The sequence below is a fragment of the Lycorma delicatula genome, chromosome 1 (genome assembly GCF_047948215.1).
Source record: "Lycorma delicatula isolate Av1 chromosome 1, ASM4794821v1, whole genome shotgun sequence".
In the NCBI taxonomy this organism is placed as follows: Eukaryota; Metazoa; Arthropoda; class Insecta; order Hemiptera; family Fulgoridae; genus Lycorma; species Lycorma delicatula.
The window spans coordinates 199,822,845-199,841,049 of NC_134455.1; the positions used below are offsets into that span (position 1 = coordinate 199,822,845).

Sequence of the window (18,205 nt, forward strand, 5' to 3'; positions counted from 1 at the left end):
AAAAGATTTTTTACGATTAGTTAGGTCTCAACTGACGAAACGCACATCCAAAACTGGTGTATGCAAACGCTGCTTTACATTCAATCATAGAGATAAAACTTGCAAAGATAAAATGAACGCTCATTGAAAATATTGCATTTACAATGAACCAGCACACATAAAAATGTCACAACCGGTTGAAAATGTATTAAAATTTAAAAAGTACGAAAATCAATTTCCAATGCCTCTTGAAGCATATGTTGATTTTGAATGCATATTAAATCAGACACCGTATTAGCCAAGATATACAAAATCTTATAGTTATACAACGCACGTACACGAACCGATGAGTTATTGTCTATATTTCGTTTGTCATGAATCGGTTTTTTATGAAATAAAACAGCAGGTTTTTCCGCAAAACTTTACAGTGAAAAAGCTGTTGAACATTTTATAGAAACTCTATCTGATTTCACAAATCAAGTTTCAAAAAAAATTAAACATATTAAAATGGCAACTCTTTCAACCGATGAACAAAGAAAATTCAACAACACAGCAATGCGAAAAGTGTTGTTGTACATGGTTCGGTGAAGAATACGAAAAAATTAGAGATCACTGCCATTTTACAGGTTGTTATCGAGCCGCATTATGTAATAACTGCAATTTACGTTGACGAGTACAAAATACCATGCCAATATTTATTCACAATTTGACCGATTACGATTCACATTTCATTTTTAAGACAACTGGATTATGATGGGGAAGATATAAACATTATACCTAAAACTACCAAAAATATACAATGTTTACAAAACGGATATCAAAAAAGTTGAGTGTAAAATTTTTAGATACTTTTCAGTTTATGGCTTCGAGTTTGGAAAAATTAGCGTCCAATTTACCACAGGAATCGTTCGCTACGTCAAACAGCATTTCAGCACAGACGATTTAGCGTTGGTCACAAAAAAGGGCTTGTATCCCTTTTTTGTAAATCAATTTTGTGGTCAAAAATGAACGAACCGCAGTTACCTGCAAAAGAAAATTTTTACAGTTCGTTAACCGATTCGCATATTACCGACGATGAATATAACCACGCGAAAATAGTCTGGGAACATTTTAAATGTAAAACGTTAGGCGTATAAAAACTTTAACTGAATCGATAAACAGCATTTCAATCGAATTTTAGGTACTATAATGAATCACGTCGACGATGCAGATACGAGCTACATAATCAAAGTCGATGTAACGTATTCAACAAGTTTATACGATTATCATTACGATTTGCCATTTTTACCGGTGTCGGAAGTACCGCCCGGTTCAAAGGGTAGAAAATTATTGACCACATCAGACGATAAAACAAATTACGTCTGCCACTATGTAGTTTTAAAACAAGTTATACCGAACGGATTGATTGTAAAACATGTGCACAATATATTGTCGTTTAAACAGAAAGTGTGGTTAAAGAGCTATATAGATTTGAATATTGAAAACCGAAAAAAGTCACAAACGATTTCGAGAAAAACCTTTTCAAACTGATGAGCAATTCAGTATTCGGTAAAAGTATGGAAAACGTAAGAAACTAAAAGAATTTTAAACTCCTGGTCGATGAATTCCAACTAAGGAATCTAACCGCGAAATCAACTTTTACAGACAGAATAATATTTAAGTCTTTAGTCGGCATACAAATGGCCAAAGATACGGTGCACTTAAATAAAACGATTTATGTAGGATTAATAATATTGGATCACAGTAAAACTTTAATGTGCGATTTTCATTACAATGTTATGACGCCTAAATAGGGAGATACCATCAGTTTATGTTTACGGATATCTGTCATGGATACGGATAACTTCATCTACAACACAGAAACTGATGATTTTTACGCTGACATGAGAAGCGATGATCAGTTTTAACATTTCGATACATCAGATTATCCAAAATATCATGGGAATCATTCTACAAAAATAAAAATAGTATTGGAAAAATCTGAAGAGGAAGTAAACGGCAATCAAATAATCGAATTTATCGGACTGAGATCGAAAATTTACACTTTTAAAATGACAAACGATAAAATCTCGAAGAAAGTAAAGGGTTTAAAAAAAAACTGTGCAAAAAAGTATTACATTCGACGATTATAGACTCTGCCTCTTCGTATCGGATTTGGAAGCTTACAAGACAGAGGGTTGGTTAGATAAATTTAAAATTAGATATATCATTTCATATACAAATCTTTGTGGTAATGTTGGTGCTGAGGATGAGAATTTGATATCTGAGTGGAAAGAAGAGCTAGATTAAATGTTCGTGAGTTACAGTGAAAACATTTTTAATTGTGATGATACTGGTCTTTTTCCAGGATTTTTCCAGTGAAAGAGAAAGATGTACAGAGTGGGGAAGATATAAAATAAAACACTGACAGTTATGTTGGCTGTGAAATGTCAGGTGTATTTGAAAAACCACTAATAATTGGCAAAGCCACCATGTTTTAACAGTGTGATCATAAATTCACTAGAAATTGAATGGTATTCAAATAAAAAATCTTGGATGATTTGGGACATAATGCTGGACTGATAGGTTTTGATCGTAGAACGGGAAGGCAAAATAGGAAAACCATATTATTCTTGAATAATGCAAAATCTCACCCTAATTTAGCTTAGAAAATGTAAAATTGCAATACTACTGCAATTTGTCAACTGCCTGATCAGGGGATCATTCAGAACTTTAAAATTCAGTACAGAAAAAAGGTATTACAGTACTTATTGATAACAATGAAAGTTACAGATGCTGATGAACTTTCTAAAAGCATTAGTGTGTTGGATGCAATTTTATGGATTCATATGGCTCTAAAGCAGGTTACTACTATAACAATGAGAAATTGTTTCGGGAAGATTGGTATTTAAACCTCCACACTAACTTCAATTCCGGCATTGAAAATCTTACTGGACCAAATGAAAATTCTGTGGAACAGAGTGAATTACAAGAACTTACTGAACTATTTGGAAACTACAAAGAAAACCCAAACATTGATGACATACTCAACACAAAGGATGTATCAACTGACATCTGCGATCTTGTTGCTGCCCGAGACTTCACTACTTCCAAAATGAATGACAATGACTCTGACGACGATGGCAATGAACCTGAATTTACCATCATAAGAAAGGAAGCAATAGAAGAGGTTAGAAAATTAAAACAATATTTATTACAAAAAGGATACCCAGAAGGTGTTATTTTAATATCAAAAGTGCAGTCACTTACTGAAAAAAATATATATCAGGATTTAGTTCAAACTAAAATATATCGCTATTTTAAAACATCTGCATGTAAATAAATCATACGTATTCATATTTGGATTTTTATTTTTATTTTTAATTATTTTATGAACATGTGTTTTGATTAATATTCTTGTATAATATAATTCTTTGATTAATATTTTTGTAACTAACAATGGTTTGATTCCATGTTAGTAAACTATAGTAATTTTATTGATTGATTACAGTAGAACAGTATTATTTTTTTATTCAAATATGAACATAGAGGAAGTGTTTTATTTTCAGAAAAACAATTAGAAAAACTTGAATTTTATAGTCTTTGAATTTTAATTAGCAACTAATTTTTTTTTTCAATTTATATGAAATAAATACATAACACCACAGTTCTATTCAAAGCGTTTTTTTTTCTGTACAATAACCAAGCATACTTTATTTACTATTTTCTGAATTGGACACCTCTAAATAATGGACAGATTATTGTTCCTAACCTATGTCTGACATTGGGAAATTTTACTGTATATATATATATATATATTTAAATACATCACAATAGAACAAAAATAGAATTACATATTTATATTATTTAAGATCAATTTTGATTTCAACATAATTTTCTAGGCTCAAACTTGAATTAAACTCAATCAGGTAAGCTTTTTAACACTAGTTAATTGTTAATAGTTTGTTCTAATGTTAGTAAAAAATAAAACTAATAATGACAAACATAAGGTTTAAAATTTGATTTAGCTCCAGGAGGAATAGTTAGTTAAAATAATCTTTATTAATAATTAATGACCATAGTTACTTAAGATTATATATACAGCCAACTCCTGATTACCTGTAATAATAACTAGGAAGAGAATCGCGTATAATCCAAAATCATAGCAAAATTGTGGTTGATCCAAAAATATTTAATAAAGTAGTATGTATTAAAATGACCTGATACTGCATTGCAGTACAGTATTTTCAGGCACTATTATATTAGGGTATAACAGTAAATAATAAAATACATTACATTACATTATACTATTATGTTCCAGGTAAAAGTAATATCTAGAAAATATGTATTAACATAGTAAACATTTTCACTATCACTAATACTATATGCAAATAGATTTTACATACACTGGTGTGTGTACTATGTAATGCATAAACAAACACTTATTAAAACTATATCTAATGAGAAAAAAAACTGATAAACTGTGCAGTTTACTCTGTGATTTTTTTTTAAACAAGAAGTGACTGATTGCTGTTTTAAAGACTAAAAACATTTTCTTTTAATTGAGCTTTATAGTTTGCATAGCATAATGATATCGCATAATGAACTACTGTCCAATCATATCCACAATGATCTATAGAGCATTATCATATTCAAAATAAGTACACATTCAAGTACCAAATGAATAAAGGAGTAAAATCTATCACAGAACGATGAAAAAACTTAAAATTTTTAGTTTCTTTACAAGTTTTTAATACTTTATTTTTTCCACAAGAGGTATCATGGTTAAGCCACAACACGGTTGAGCCACTTACAGATAATCAGGAGTAGACTGTATTTATATAATTAAAAATAAATAAATACGGTTTTTATTCAAGTAATAGGAGTAATATAAAATACTAGTCTACGCAACACATTTCTTTATTTAAAAAGATTTATATTATATAACAAAAAAAAGGTAGTCTTTATACTTATTTAGTTTTTGTCTATCTTTTTTGAAACATTAAAAATTAAAAAAAATAAAAAACAGCATCATATAACTATTTACAGAATCCTGGGTATGACAATAAACTAATAAATTTGTTACAACCTAATTTCAGAAAATCTGTTATGTCTCAAGGCATCAAGTTAAGAGACTGAAACAAAAGATAAATAATTGCCAATACCTGAAATCACAATTACTTAGTTTCCATAAATCACCAAAGTAAAAAAATTATGAGTGCAGTTATAAAAAAAGCTGTTAGCATTTATTATTTCCTAATGACCATTATGGTAGATGTCTTTAAGCACAAAGATGGCTAAAGTGATTTAGTCATCATTCATGAAAAAATAAATGATTCATATAAAAGAATTACCTTCCAAGCACGTGAAGGCAATCGCAACTCATAAGGCTTTAACATTATCACTTGCTTAGCGACCTGCAGAAATATTGGTTTAAGCTGTGAACCTCGTGTGGCTAATCGACGAACTGTTACTTGAGGACCATAGTTACGACCCTGGACCATAGTATGGCTCAGGCTACGCACAAGAGGCAGGGTGTAAACTCTTGGAGCAAGCAGACATCTTAGGCTAGGCGAAGATAACCAATTGTATGGCTGTACACTAGCCCATTCACATTCCTGAAAAAACAAAGTGTCACAATCACATTTATGGTTATAGAAGATGTATTTGATTCTTGGAGCATTTTTTTTCTCACTCTTCTATCTTATATCTACATGTAATCAATATCAAGTGTGTGTATGCATATCACTTTGTATGATTTTAAACTTATTCTGTATGTAATATATTATGTGACAACATTCATCTCAATAAATCAAATATATATATATATATATATATATATATAAATACTAGTTATGACATACAATAATAATAATAATAGCCAAATACTGATAATATTTAAATAACTGATAATATTTAAACGTTATGTATATTATAATTAGTATAATACATATATCATTTTATTTTTTTCTAAAGTTGATCCTTTCGAGAATCACATTCCTCTGCACTATACAAATTATATTAATATGATCAACCTAAGTACAGAATTAATAAATAAAATAGGATGACATTTACCTTATTCCATACTTTATGCAAGAGCGTTTTCGCGAGTTACATCATCAGTTGCTCCATATAATTTTTTTTTTTTCAAATCATTCGTATCAAATTACATATTCAAAGTGAAATTAAAATTAAAAATCATCCTACACTACACTTAAGATTTAAAATTTAAATCTGTTAAAAAGACCCTTTCCAAATTAAAATCAAAACAGAAATAAAACTAAATATTTTAAAATTCAAATTTTTTTTTTAAATTAAAAATTTAAATAAATAAAAAAATGCATACATATACATATACATATATATATATATATATATATATATATATATATATATATATATATATATATATGAAGTCATTTACTAAGATTAAATTCAAAGTTAAAACTAAAATCAATAATAAAAACAAAATAGAAATCCATGTGGACTACCTAGCCAAAGTTACCTTATTCATACTTTTATCTTATTCCATACTTTATGCAAGAGCGTTTTCGCGAGTTACATCATCAGTTGCTCCATATATTTTTTTTTTCAAATCATTCGTATCAAATTACATATTCAAAGTGAAATTAAAATTAAAAATCATCCTACACTACACTTAAGATTTAAAATTTAAATCTGTTAAAAAGACCCTTTCCAAACTAAAATCAAAACAGAAATAAAAAAACTAAATATTTTTAAATTCAAATTTTTTTTTAAATTAAAAATTTAAATAAATAAAAAAATGCATACATATATATATGAAGTCATTTACTAAGATTAAATTCAAAGTTAAAACTAAAATCAATAATAAAAACAAAATAGAAATCCATGTGGACTACCTAGCCAAAGTTATGTGATTGTACAGAGTTGAAATATTATGAATTATCAATGTCTTAAGAAGTACTGCTATCTACAGCAGCTTTTATGATTGTGTCATCCACGTAGGTTGATAAAATTAAATTTAGTTTTATATTTATACACATAAAATCTCTCTAAAATGTCAAAAACCCAATTATTTGTATTAATATTGTATTTCTAATTTCCAGTATTTCTAAATTTGTATGAATATCGGATATTGAATGTGTATTACTAACAAGACGATCAGAAACATCAGAGAAACACAATTTTCTATTTTTATACATCTAAAGTGTTTAATTTTAAATATTACATAACAATAATAGTATCATTTTTAAATCAAACATGCCTGTCATCATGTACTGTGAAAAAAAAGGAATATTTTTGATTATAATAGTAATTTAACATATCATTCTAGATTGTACCCTTTTGAACCAAGTGCACATGTATTAACTAGACTTCTGAAAATACATAAACCTGGTATACCTATACGACCTTTAATTAATTTCACAACCACTCCTTCTTACATCATCTCCAAAATAATAGATAAAATACTTAGAATCAAAATGAATTTAGATTATAAATATAATACGAGGGTTATTTTTTTTTTCAAGGTCCGATCGATCGCAAAATAAAAACCCGCGCAAAAATCGGATGAACCTTTGCACATATGTGTTGCGCCGCGTCACTTCGTTTAGTTCTGAACATGCAGCTAGCACATAAACATGTCTACAACAAAAGCATCTCCCGCCAAGTGTGAAGTGCATGCGGTAATTCGATTTTTTCAGCTTGAGGGAATGCAGCTGAAATTCATCAATGAATAAGTAATGTGTACAGTGAAACTTCAGTGAGTGACAGCAAAGTGTGACAATGGTGCAGAAACTTTAAAGCAGGACGTGCAGATGTTCATGATGCAGGCGGTCAGGGAAGGAAGCGAGTGTCAACTGATGATCTCGTTGAGCGAGTGGATGAGGCAATTCGAGAAAATTGTCGGTTCACAATTTTTGTATCGAGTGATTTGTTTCCTGAAATTTCAAGGTCAGCTCTCTACACCATTGTGAGTGAGAGACTTCAGTACTGCCAACTGTATGCGAGATGGGTTCCCAAGATGCTGTCTGATCATCACAAAACAATAAGAATGGATACCTCCCTAACATTTCTCCAGCGCCACAACAATGAAGGAGATTTTTCGAACAAAATTATCACAGGGGACGAGACATGGGTCCATTTCGAAACTGAAGAAACAAAAGAACAATCCAAACAGTGGATGCATTCTCATTCTCCCAGTAAACCAAAGAAGTTCAAGCAAACCTTCTCCAACAGAAAGTGTATGGCTACTGTGTTCTGGGACCGGAACAGAGTTCTCTTGGTGGAATTTATGGAACGTGGCATGACCATCACTGCAGCCTCATAGTGCGCGACTCTTCAACGTCTACGAAGGGCAATTCTGAATAAGCAGAGAGGAATGTTGTCATCAGGCAGTCTTTCTCCATGACAATGCTCAGCCGCACACTGCAGCTGTAACAAAGAAGCTCCTGCAGCGTTTTTGTTGGGAAGTGTTTGATCACCCACCATACAGCCCGGACTTGGCTCCATCTGATTTTCACCTCTTTTCTTACATGAAACGCTGGCTAGGAGGACAACATTTTGGCACAGACATCGAGCTGCAGACCAGCGTAGAAACATGGTTGAAAACACAGGCGGCTCTGTTCTATGACGAGGGTATTGGAAAGTTGGTACCATACTACGGCAAATGTCTAAATCGGAGTGGCGACTATGTAGAGAAATAACGTAACTATGTAAGTACTTGTTACAAATAAAAAATATTTTATTTTTACTGTCGTTTTAATTTTGTGACTGATCGGACCTTGAAAAAAAAATAACCCTCGTATAACTTATAAATGTATGAGTATCAAATTTAACTAGTTCACTGAAAAATTTTTAATTAATATCCAACCATTCTGCAAAAAAATATATTATACAATTTTTCAAAGTGGTAAATATTACAAGAATTACAGAAGTGCTTACGTGAAGCTTGGATTTCACTGTCATTTTCACTTTCTTCTTGTTAACAAATAATAAATGATTCCATAGTACTGTCAATGTGTTTTTGTCACATACATTCAGCTTCTGTTTCCTTACCTTTATCACAATCCCCATCAAATTTTTTTATTCATGTCAACAAATTTATTTTTACATAGCCTTTGAACTTATTTTTATATCAAAAGTTATGTTATGACTTGCTATGTATCCTTTAACTACTCACCAAACCATCTTGATGAGATTTAAATCTGGGTGGTTTGGAAGTAGTCGGAGAATTGAATGTCTTTTTTTTTGTGAAAGTTCATCAAAAGACATAGACATATACAAACATAAACAGTAAACTTTCCCCCGTTTGCTTTTACAAATTCATACAACTTTGTTTTCAGCAACAAAGAAGAATGAGGAACAGAATGCTTCTGCAACCACTTTATCATATCTTCTTTTCTTAAACTAGAAGTTGGTGATTTTTCTGGAATGGCATTGTGATACGATGGGTTGTCAGAAATTATGACAAAATTATCAGGAAGGTTGGACTCAACTTCTGTTTTGTCCATTTTTAAATAAATTTTTGCTTTCATCTGACCTCAGTAATCACCTTTGTTTAAACTTGCTTGCTAGTTTAGTAAGGCATTTGATATAAAACCCATTTCTCCTCTGGCATGCGTTATAGTTAAGTCAAAAAATCAAATCACCTTTGGTCTCATAAAATTAACACTTACATAAAGATTTATAGAGCAATTCAGTATACACATAATAACAAAGAAAAATTAAATAATGAAATAATCAAAAAACATATAGCGGTTAAAAATGGATATGATACTAATTCAATTAATAATATTTATAAAAAACAACTATCAAGATACAATAACAAAATAACTCTATCTTACAACCAATACATAATAAGACATAAAAAAGAGTGAAAAAATATACATAGAGTATTTATATACTAATATCATTGAAATCATTATTAAAACTTACAATAAAGGATTATTTAAACCAGCATTTAAGCAATTATACAGAAAAAACGGTAGTATTTTTATTAAAAAAACACATAAGATCTGCTAAAACTAGATTTCTCAAAAATTATAGAAATTACGAAAATAATAAATTAGATTTACATAATATGGAAAACTATCTAATAAACAATAAACATTCTATTTTTGAAATTGACACAAATTTAGAAATTAATAAAGATGACAAAAAATTAAATATATTAAAAAAATATATATATACAAACAGAATTTCAATTTGACAAACCATCAGGCAGTATTTGAGGAGATATTCTTATAAAAACAGCAACAGATAGCAGCACTTGCATAACAAATTAATAGTAATTTTCATTATAATATTACAGAACAGTAATGAACATTACACAATGGGCCTAGTATATTTTAGTAACATAGTATATTGTTAATTTTTCAATCTCTTTATTTAATAAAATGAATTAATCATGACTGAGGATGCGGGATCCCGTGAAAGTAGTACTATCATTATAAAATTAAGGAAAGATATTTCTTATCTAAATATTCTGTATTGGGTGGTTCATTTTAATAAAATTAAAAATATAACTCAACGGTACAGAAGAAAAATATTAATTTTAAAAAGATTAATTTCAATAAAGTAATACTATAGTAATACATATGTGTTCTACTATTTTTTTTCTTAGGTTTTGCATTTGTGAACTTTTCTGGTGTATGCCAATAAGCTTGGGATGAACACAAATGCAGACACATCTATGATCTGATGATAACTGATTGCCTAACTAGTATACCTTGCTGAAAACCAATAACCTTTAAATCCATAGACTGTGTTCACAGTAATGTCTGCTTATGCCAAGATGAATGCTGTTAAGAAAATAAGTGTGGAAAATTTTATATTGCTTTAAATTAATAAACTAAATAAAGGCACTATTAATAAAGCACTATGTAATTTAGATATATTTTTTTAATTTTCAGAAAAAAATATTGTATGTAAAATAATTAGAAATACACCCACTTCAGCATCATGATTACACTGAGAAACAAAAATAAACTTTTTATTGGCACAAGGTACGAAAATGTGATCCAATAGAATTAATATAATTTTTATGCTGAATTAAAATATCTAAATCTATTTTTTTCCATCACCCATCCACTGTTTTTTGGTGATATATAGGTAAACTCTGAAAGAACGTAATAGTTTTCATGCATGCAGAGGACATTAACTTATCTAAAATATAATAATTTTCGTATTTCTTTTATTTTTGGGATCTGGAACATTTTTCTTTACCATCTGACAATAATCTGTGAGTATTCTTTCACTCCTCTGTTGCTGGTACTGTTTCTATGATTGACATTTTCTGATGGAAGCAGTTCCTATGCCTGTCACAGACAGCGCTGAGATTGTCCAGAAAAAAATAAAGCATGAATCCATGGAACTAATTTTTTGGGACATATAACAACACTCCATATGTTTATGACTAATAATTCACCCACAACATCACAACAGTCAGGGATTTATGATTTTCTAAAACGTTCTGCAGACTAATTTTAAATAATCTCCACGAAGATAAATTTTTCAATGTTGCAAATTATTTACATTTAAAAATACTGTGACATGACTTCCAAGGAAGAAGTTTAAATGACCTTGAAGGTCATTTAAAAGTGTTGAGTAAATCTTTTAGGAAATCATAAATCCTCAACTACAGTGACATTTGATTTCGCTTAATAGTTCATTAAATTGTCTGTCTCTAATCAAAGTTCTTATTTGGAAACCTATATAAATTCCTTCCTTAAATTTAGTGTCATTAACACGAGGAAATTTTTCTTTAAAATAATGAGAACACCATTTTTATCCATCCATTTTCATACCAATCCACATATTAAAACACTATTTTTATCTATCACCCATTTTAATGGGAGTGGAAGTAGAAGAATTATTTTCATGATAACTAATAGGAAACATACACCACTTTTCTGTCTGGGCACACATAATTGCTTCATGTGTTGGTAATTTCTTCAAACAATTGTTTGTCTTGTCCCTGGGATTTGATTTGCACAAAACACAACAAACTTTAGTGTAGCTGAGCTGCAAACCTGTTAATAATGCAATAACCTTCAAATTGCACCTATAATCCAGCGGTAGTTGTACTGAATTTTTTCTAACAGGATTTTCATATTGTCATATTTTTTGTTCATGTTAATTGCATAAACTAACAACATAGAAGGAAATTTGCTGCCATTTTGCAAAATGACAAGCTTTAAACTAGTTTTCAAAGAATCAATATTCAGTTTCCATCCCGTAAAGTTATATTCGTGATGAAGAGCATCCATGACAGCACAATATTGTTAAAGTAGATTAAATTATTTTCTTCAGATTATAAATCCTGAAGTTCTTCCTGATGATTACAAAATTGTCAGTATGGAGAAGCTCCCAGATTTTCAGCCTAGATCCCAAAAGCTCGATTTGTTTTTTTGACAAGTTCAAATCCTGAACAAGGTATTTAATTCAACTTGAGTTATCAGATAAGATTCACGGGAAAATAATTCTGCTTCAAAAATATGATTGTAATCCCCCTCATGTTGAACTTCAATGGCTACCCATATTCCAATTCATCTTCTGAAATTAGATGTGTTGGCTGATGTGGTAGAGTAAGTCCTCATCATGAGGCACTGGCTTTATAGCAAATGGTAAATCTGGATAATGCACCGAGTATTTGGATCTATAATTTATTCGTTTTTTTATCTTTTTAATGCGAAAATAACAGTCCATCAAATGGTCGTTTTTGCCAAATCATCACTAAGACAAAACTTATGGGCCAATTACCTATAGCTGAGTCTTATCAGACATTTCACACAGGTCGAACAGCAGATGTGAGAGGCCTAGTACTTAACTAGATCCCAAACTTTATAATCAAAATGTAGTTCATAACAATTTTTAACTAGTGGAGTAAAGTTGATTGTTATTCTTTAAACTTCAAATTTCCACATATCTAACAAAAGTTATCCAAATCAATTACATACTTCTTTGGCATATTTATTCATGAATACAACATAGTTGACACAGTAAATGTAAATCACAAAATAGAATGAAATTAGAGAACATGCATACACAGTGAACATTTAAACAATACTGGTGTATTAAATGTATGACTCAGAAGACCGCTCTGTACTGACATGTCAGAACCTACAGTAAATGAATCATCATGCATATAGAGTTATTGACTTCACAATGTTATGTTTGTAACTCATCTTCTGTTAGAAATCACTTAAAATGTTCTTTCATGTACTTAAGTTATACAAAAAAAAGTATGTAGACTTACATAAAACCAATACTTAAAAAATATTATCTTAACACAAAAAGTGTGAGTGATGGAAAATTCTAATTGCATTTCTGAATTTAGCAAAAAAAATTTCATAAGGAACACAAAAATGTTTCATGTGAAAAAAAATGGGTTTATTAGTGTTAACAAAATAGTTAATCATCAAAATAATAAAAATAGTTTTACTACTATTAAATCATTTGTTTAATTTTTAATTATATCTTACTGTTATTAATAAACAAGAAGGAAAACTGACTTTTTTAGTTAATATTTAATATATAAATAAACAAACTAATTAAAAATATATTTTTTATAATTGATCAGTTATGAATAATCAATTGAAGAATGAGGATCAGTGTAGTTCCTTACTGGTTAGTAATAACTGACTGAATTTTAATTTTGCATACAATATTGGGTAATACTTGTAGGGTAATATAATTTTCCTCTGTTTAATTTTCATAGTAATCTACAAATTATTAATGCCAAGCTAAAGTGTATATATTAATCCATATCTTCAAGGCAAGCCAAAGTTATGTGAAATGACTAAAAACACATTTCACGGTAGTTTATTTATTTAGCATATGGCACCAAAAGATAACACCAATTACAGTCAAAATTAAAAACAAAGATTTAACAAACTAATATATGCTACTGATTCTGGAGTCGCCATCAGGAAATCTTCAGGATTCCCTTCATAAGCTGTCCTAGGGCAAACTTCTGTGATGTGTTCATGATAGTTGTTTTAATTTAACTAAAGAGAACTTCAAGTTCATTACCTCAGTAAGTTCTATTTGGAGATGTGCTGTTGAAAAGAAAAATTGGATTCGTATATAATGGATGAGTTCTTCATACAATGTTGTAATGGTTGCAATTAATGTAATAAAAGAATATCATCCTGACCCCTCATAGAGGAAGCCTTGTGATGATCCTGCTTGCCACACCATCCCCTCTGTTCCTAGCCCTGATGGGCATTACTGGTGGTAGTCTTTTACACCGTCTAAACTTGATAATACAATAGTCATCAGTTTGGCCTCTGTCAGGAAGCCACTGATGCAAGTACCTTAGTAGACATTTCCATCAGTGTATTTGCATAACCCACTATCGCCTTTGTATGACCTCTTCCAACCACATCCACCTAACATAACTTATATAACCCTCAACTATCAAATTAACCAATTTGTGGAAGTGTGATCCCATGCTTTCTTCTAACGCCGAAGGTTTCACGCAAAAATTCTTTCTATATTTAACTTCAATTAGACTATGCTCCCAGATTATTATTTGACTGAGTCTTTAAACACCAAAAATACTATTCTCAAAACAAGTATTGATTGCAACAACAATTTTGTCCTACAATTCAATTTACTCAAAGTCCTCTTGATTTATTTAAAAATCAAAAAACAGCTTCATAAATTTAATAAGCCTCTAATGAAAACATCCCTATTTCTCTCTGCTCTGATCCACTTTCAGGAGCAAGGTTAATGCCTACACTTACCCACACAGTTCTCTACACATCCATCTCATTCTAACAGTGAATATTGAAACAAACCGGGGATCGATGCCAAGACATCTTGGCGAAGAAAGCATCTATCTATACTTATGTAACAGCATCAGAACTCCTCAGTCACCTTCCACAGGGAGAATATAAAATAAAAAAATAATAATAATAAAAGAATATCAGAAAAAATGATAAACATGAATGTGCTATGTGATTTTATATTTGTAAAAACAGAATAAAGTACAAAGTTAATTAATCAGCAAGCCTAGAAAATTGATGACTATTTTAAGAAGAATATTTGAAGATTTATCTGCCAAGAATTTGAGTTTAAAGAAAAGACTTTATAATTTCAGGTGTGTTTAAAGGAATGGAGCAAATATTTGTGTTAAATTGAGATCCAAGATCTGAGGAGAAAAATGAAAATTTTTAGAAATAATAAAGAATGTGGGTATGGCATTGAATTTTTATGTGACAAACAGTAGAGTACTGTCAGAAAATGCCAAGATAACAAAATGGATTGGCTGGCATCATTGTCAAATTTGTGAGATTTGACAAGGAAAAATCTTTAAAGAGAAAGAGGCTGAAGAATTTTAACACCTGCCAAACTGGGTCACAGAGAAGCATTACATTTAAATTAATGAAACATGTGAGTGCAACTACAAGTTGTTTTTTTGCCAAGGAGAGTTAGCTACAAAAGGTTATGGGTTTTTGATATTGTGAGGGAAAAACCTTTGTGAGGAGGAACATATGGTGTTTACAAAAAACAGAAAAGAGGATATAATTAATTTGTGTGAACTTCTTAACATTCTTTAACATTCATTCATCCCACGGAATTTTAAGCATATCCTTTGAATTTTCTTTTAATGCTTATGAAAGGGAATATTTAAATATCATTTAATATTAGCAATTTAATTAATGTTCTGAATAGGATGCTTACAACTTTACATTACAACGGAAGCATGAGAAAGAAATTTTTAGGGTTGACACATACACTTAACTACAGTAAACCTTATGTTACTGTTATTATTTAAAATGTAGATTGGATAAGATGAAGTCAATTTATATTCAGATGAGAAATATGAAATGTTGTGGAAATAATAAAAATTCTGGTAGCATTAGTTTGTATATTAATTGGAATATAAATTTAAAACAAATATCAAGCTGCATTTAATGAATTGATGTTGAAGTATTGAAGTAAGATATGAATAAGTTAAATTGATTGTATTTGCTTTATATAATTATCATTGAGAAAGAACAAACTTAAATAAATTAGATAATTTTCTAAATACTAATAATTATCATGATAATATTATTCTAATAGATGATAATCTTAATTTATTAGCTGATTCTGTAATTACAAATAATTATAGAATCATTATTTAATAGTTATGAAATGGAACTGTTACTAAATGAGCCTACTATGTTAACTAGTGGTTCATTCCTTGACCATCTGTTTATTAGGCTATGTTGACATTGTATGTATGTCATTCTGAATGTAATGGAACATGGTACTATACAAACCATAGCCTTATGTGTATACTTCCAGCATGATGGCGCACCTCCCCAATTCTCTTGTGCCATTTCCACTCACTTAAATCACCATTTTCCTGAGAAACTGGATCGGTCATGGAGGTCCACATGCCTGGCCACTAAGATCGCCTGATTTAACACCTTTAGATTTTTGCTTGAAAAATATTGTATACAAAAGAAAAATACATTCTCTAGAGGAATTAACTGTTCACTAAGCAACTTGAACAGCCCTGATGAATCAAAAACAGCGAAAAAGTGGTACTGAAGTGAGCCAAGAAATATGTTGAAAATGGTGGGCTCATCTTTGAACATTTATTATAAACTGCTATGTATAATGCAGTTTGGGCTAGTATACTGTTTCTAAATAAAATGTGAGTTTTTCTAACTTTTCTTTGTTTTATTCAACTTATCTTACTTAATTTTCTTCAGAATTAAATTCTCCACAAGTTTTGTTTAAAAATTTTATGTGTTTATTAACCATTTAACAATGTTATTGTATGTCAAACCTAAAAAACAGAGTTTTACCCCATTTTATTGGTTCTCACCCCAGATTTCTCAAAAATTACTGCAGGTATGGTTCTGGTACATATTTTGTTTGATTTTTCAGGTCAATATAAGAAATCACTAATTTTGCCCCTTAATTACAGTCCTAAAAATTTCAGAACAACCTCATTTCGCCAGGGTAGCTGAAATCTGAGCGAAATCATTCACTAACCATAACTCGCAAAAGAAGTATTTTAGGATTATGTTTATATGAATTTTTTCTATTACTTTCACAAGTAGAATACGTTACAAAAGTCCCAGAAGAACTCGGGATACACCTCTATATATATATATATATACACATAATCGGTTTAAAGTGTTCATTAGTTCTCAAAACATTACTTAAAACTTTTGTCTGAAACAATTTTATATAACCAACTCTAATGGCAAGGGATGAACAAAATGTTACTGGAATTGGAAAATGATGAGGCTTGTTGTATGCTAGGCTTTGACATATTCATTTTTGTTTGCTATAAATTTAATTTGTTATAATTCTTTAATCATTTTTTCACGTGCCTTTTTTAATATATACATATTAAATATTTTTTTTTTTTTAATATATATTTATATATATTTTTAAATATATATTCATTTTATCTATCATGGATAATTAAAATTTTGAGTTACTTACAGATTTGCTGTTACTTTTATGAGATTAAGCTGTAACAGTTTGTATGCAAAACATATTTTTTACATTAAAAGATTTTATAATCCCATTTTTTAATTTTATATATTATTTGTAATTTCACTTAGATAAATTCAAATTTAATTTTTTCACTTATTTTTAATAATATATTTATAAACATTTGGAAGACGATCCTACTCCTAATTCCTTCACTTTTTCAGTAAAGAAAATCTGTTAAAAGAAATAAAACTATTTTCTAATTCCACTACAAAGTAGTACTTCCATGTAACAAAAGATGTAAAATTTTAATTTCTTTAAATCAAATGTCAACATGGGTTTATAATTAGGAAAATTTTCTTTACAAATTGCTTAGGGAAAGATATTGAAATATAAATTTGAAATAATGGAAATTGGTTTTAAATTTAATTTAAGTGATATTTTCAATGTTTTATATGATGTTCTTCAATTATAGATATCAGTTACGTCAAAAATATAAATGTTTTAATTCTATTATTTTTTTTTAATTTAAAAAAAGAAGTAATTAAGTACTTCATAAACGTACCTGAGAGCAGAGAGGTAACAGTCTCCAACATGAATATAAAATATCTGAAAAATGAAATAAAACTTTTAATCTTGTCTGTATAGAAGAAAGAGGTATTGTCTGAAGATGTCCAAACTGTGGTGGAACAGCTAGTGGCAAACCGAACTGTGATGTACTTGAACCTGGCCTACGCCTTGGAACTGGAAGACTAGTCCATGCTGCACTGTGTGTACGACCAGCAGATATCTGTAAAACAAAAAAGATTTTTTCCTG

General features: G+C 29.7%; 1 protein-coding gene across 4 annotated transcripts in view; it reads right to left on the minus strand.

The window, feature by feature from the left end:
* Window positions 1–18,205, minus strand: part of LOC142327390 (putative E3 ubiquitin-protein ligase HERC1) — a 314,426-nt gene that overhangs the window by 44,223 nt on the left and 251,998 nt on the right. For all 4 annotated transcript variants that reach the window (XM_075370430.1, XM_075370438.1, XM_075370422.1 and 1 more), the window contains exons 40-41: window positions 17,954–18,178; window positions 5,313–5,576 (exon numbers count right to left, since the gene is read on the minus strand). In XM_075370430.1, coding sequence (XP_075226545.1) covers window positions 5,313–5,576; window positions 17,954–18,178 — 489 coding nt within the window. The remainder of the gene's footprint in view (window positions 1–5,312; window positions 5,577–17,953; window positions 18,179–18,205) is intronic.